This window comes from Perkinsus marinus, assembly GCF_000006405.1.
Source record: "Perkinsus marinus ATCC 50983 genomic scaffold scf_1104296944144, whole genome shotgun sequence".
NCBI classification, from domain to species: Eukaryota; Perkinsozoa; order Perkinsida; family Perkinsidae; genus Perkinsus; species Perkinsus marinus.
In genome coordinates, this window is record NW_003211539.1 from 28523 (window position 1) to 32813 (window position 4291).

The following is a 4291-nucleotide window of genomic DNA, read 5'->3' on the forward strand; positions in this document are numbered from 1 at the left end:
CTAACAACACTAATGATTATTAGGCGACGTCCCTTGTGGCACTGCTGCGTGTCGAGGCCAGTATGAGGAACAACTTGAAGAGTCTTCATGCTGATCTGATGAAAGCTGGTGTGGACATGTTTTGTATCTTACCATGATAACCTCGGGATATCTTAGGATCTGTATGTCCTCTAGTCGAACTTGATTTCCGACCTGGTCGAAGACTTTATATTCCAATTCGATCGGCAATAACATTCACACAACATGGGAACAACTCCCAGGATTATGCGTATCCCTCTTCGCCTAAGTATTCACGTAAGAATCGTCGGTGGAGCGTAAGGATTGGGAAATTCAAACGAACTTCAGCTCGTCGATTCTACAACAAAGCTCAGTCAGTGGGGTTCCTCCCAGAAGAGTACACACCACCTGCTGATGTGAGTGGTGATAGCCAAATCGATCACGTGATCGATTTTGATCTCAGTCTACATTGCGGTTCCCTCCTGTACAATCTACCGCGAAACAAGACATTCCATATCCGACTGTATCAGATCGAACATTACTATCAAGTGAGATAATTGACTATCACCAACATGTGGTGAGAGCCGGTCTTAGGCACGGCGCAAAGTGGATCGAGAAGAAGAATTGATAGTAGAGAAAGAAGAACCAATCAAAGGAGTACAGGGGCGCTACGTGAGGGCGTACGACCGCAGACTAGCGCTACTGTCATGAGAAGAAGTAATTCCACTCGATGATGATGACGACGATAATGATGGTATTTTGGGATTAGTTACGAGCCCAGAAAAAGCAAGTCGGAGAGAAAAAGGTGAAAACAGAGAGATCCCGAAGATGACTCCTGCGAGTACCGGATTGCAGAATAGAGATACGTGCTCATCTGTGCATTTACCCGCGGGTGAACTAAGTTGTTTGGAAGATATGGTCATTTGGGAACTTTTAGAAATACATTCTTCGTGGTGTCGAACGACGGGACCAGGCGTGTTGAAGACGCCCTATGCAGGGAGGAAAGTGGGTATAAGCCAGTTTGTATTTTATGGAGGAACTCTTTGCAGTGCGATGATGTGAGAAATGGAAGATCGACTGCGGGGAGCAGTCGATTGGCTACTGCTGCATCTAGGTGGATATTGGCCGACCATAGTAATTTCATTCAAACCGGAATGAACTGTAACTCTATGACCACACGTACTGTAATCAATATGAAAGTTGTAGCTCAGCAGTAGATAAGAGACGCCATTTGATGATTTGCTATTATGGGGGGCATCCAGGTTGAAATCGGGGTAGGAGAATATGCACATGGCCGACTACGTGTGTTGGTAACGATATGGAAATTCTGAGGGAATTCTGGGAAATTATTGTTGGTTTTCGTACACTTCGGCCCGAATTCGTATGTTGAATTTTATGATTGATGAGGAAACTCCTGAGAAATTCCGGTCGCTTCGGGTGTTTACAGAGTTTTGAGACTTTCTTGTGATTCTGACTCTTCATAAAACGATAATTTTCCCAGGAGGCGACTAGAAAGGCCGCGAACGATGGGAAGAAGCCGACCTGGAAGTAGCTGCCCCGGTGAGAATTATTCGAGCTATGTGTCTCGCAGTTTGAAGTTTTCTCAGGTCAAGGCTTACTGAGGAGCTATGAACTGAATGCGATTCCACTCGCAGCTCAGATGGCACGTCCGATGGTTTGGCGTCGCATTATAACGAGACAGATGTCGAACTTGGGCATGAACCTCTCCGCGACGGGGATTTGATGAGAGCACGATGGGTCCTTTTGGACGATATGGTCGTTGCCAAGTAATTCATGATTGCTATTCGTTGTCCGGTTTGACCATTTTGTTATGATGTTCACATGCTTAACTGTGCGAGCTTAGTAGAATTTGGTTCGTCAATTTGAAGTGGATGGGATCATCTGATGATATTTCCCATTAGTTGTCACATATTCAAAACCAGTGTTACTGCAAGTGAGCATCCATAGTGAAATACACCCTCGCAAGAGAAACATGGACTTCTGAGTCATGAATTATTTCTCCCAATGTATGGGATGTTAACAGAATAATGATCATGATGACAGACTAATACTGCAGTATTGTATAACTCACTGCAGTTGTTGTTGTTGTAGTAGCAAAGCCTCTTCTGAAATCTTTTCTCGTCAGCTATTACTTTGATAACACTATGTTTCAAATCTTCCGCACATCATTCGTCCAGTTTGTTTGCATAGTACTGGTCACAGTACTATTGTGACGTTCACTAAACGGTATGATAGGAAGCTGCGTTGAAGGTGAGGTACACGAGGGGCAACTATTAAACGGTTTGTGGAATAATGGGTAAGAGAGTCTCATCCACCTCATCATACTCCACAAATAATACAGTAGACAATTATTAAGAATCGGATTACACACCGACCGCTGATGGTAGAAAAATGACATATTTTCAATGAGTGATGTCCATTCGAAAGGGATCTCATACCTTCACGCTGGAGACTTCGCCAAAGTCACAAATATGCCCTTCACTTTTGTTTCAACCGTATCCTCTTTACCATTGTAGAAAAAGCGCTCGAGGTCAAGATCAAACAGCAATCCCGGATACTTCCTTGCTGCTACTGTTAAGAATGCATAGTAGAGCGCCATACTGGATATGTTATATTCATTGTTACCAGAGTCAAGGTCTAGGGGCGCTGTCTGAAATCCGAGCGGAGTCTGTGTACATGTGATTCGCAGGGTGACCAAGCCAATCGCCATTGGTGAACAACCAACACTGCCATTGGCATTAGATGATGAGTTAGTCCCCAGTAGATGTTTACAACTCGAAGTCCAATCACATCCTAATGGTACCATAAGAAGAGGTCCCAAAAGTCCCCCTCACTACGAGGTCCTTCTGCTCTACCAACATCGATCAACTCACGTACTTCACGTGAAACGCTACGAATGAACAGGATTCCGCACAAGCTTGTGCGGCCTAGACTTCCCACGCGCCGTTCACGAGTAGATCAACTATAGGGTGAAAAGAAGTTAAGACAGATAAGATCACCGTTGGAGGCGACTGCCCAGATCGTCGTAGTGGTACCTCGTACGTGTGAGCTTTAACGCAGCCCTAACCTTGGAAAAGGGCAACATTCCAGAAAAAAAAACATACTGTGAAAACCCGCGGCCGCCCATATATGATGTTGGTGATTTCTGTCATGGTCGGCTGATTCTGAAGGGTTAATAAGGGTTATGTGTTAACATGGATGTTATCTGATTCGGCTCTACGCAGGAAAATATGCACATGGTCGACCACAGGTTGATGATATGAAAATTCTGGGAGGAAATTTCTTGGGAATTTTCCATTAGTTCTTGTACACGTGTACCCGAATTCGTATGGAAACCTCTTTAAAAAGCGAGAAACTGCTGAGGTGAGCTGAGGAATGCGAATATATATCCCTCCAATACTGATTTTACTCGAGTCTCATCCTTTACACGGCTTAATCTTAGTCGCAACCGTTACGGGAAGAGACTATATGATGTGCGCTGTTATGCGTCATTGCTGTTGAGTATTTGTTGTTGATTTAGATGGAGTTTTTGAGAGCAGTCGTGGCGTCGTTGCGAAGTCAAATTGCTGTGCTTGAAGATGCTCTTGCTGAGGCTAGGAGGAAGGAGATGGGGTAGGTTGGAGATGGGATGGATTTGGAAATGAAGTGGTAGGGATATAAAGGGAAGATTTGAAATTGAAGATGACGAGGAGGCTGATGATGGCAGTGGTAGAGGGGTCCAAACTTGCATCTCGGGTGAGGAGAGGGAGGTCCCGGGTTCGATCCCTAGTAGCGGGATTTTTCAAGTGGAAGAAACGAGTAGTGCTTTTGTGAGAAGTGAGCAGACAAGAAGCCCTTCCATGACATTCTTGGAAGAAATACTCATTAACGAGAGAGTGTTCTTCGAACTTCTAACGAGGTTTCGGGATTCCCCACACCGTTCAGAGATCTACTTCCCGAATGGGGCCGATATGCCAGAGGACTATACCATTCAGAAATCTATTTTCCGAATGGGGCCGATATGCCAGAGGACCATACCATTCAGAAATCTATTTACCGAGTGGGGCCGCTATGCTAGAGGACTATACCATTCATAAACCTTTGTCAATGTATCACCATGTGGGTACTTCATGAACAGTTTTGGTGTAGTTCGGTTCTCACGGTAGTTGATAGTTGTATGGTCAGGTGTACCCCGAGGTTATGAGTGAGTATATTCAAAGTCGAATCGATAGAGAAGTACAACTAGCAGTGGCTCGAGCATTAAAAGTGAGGAGGAGGAACTAACCCCATTGTG

The 4291-nt window shown here is 44.7% G+C and overlaps 1 protein-coding gene across 1 annotated transcript in view; it reads left to right on the plus strand.

Moving 5' to 3' along the window:
- Positions 1-3538: 3538 nt before the first annotated feature.
- The window catches only part of Pmar_PMAR027383 (hypothetical protein), a gene marked incomplete at both ends in the record, with an annotated part of 1197 nt that continues 444 nt past the window's right edge, over positions 3539-4291 (plus strand). Inside the window, 3 exons of the mRNA XM_002780724.1 lie at positions 3539-3630; positions 3671-3753; positions 3943-4057. Of these exons, the coding sequence (XP_002780770.1) occupies positions 3539-3630; positions 3671-3753; positions 3943-4057 (290 nt within the window). The remainder of the gene's footprint in view (positions 3631-3670; positions 3754-3942; positions 4058-4291) is intronic.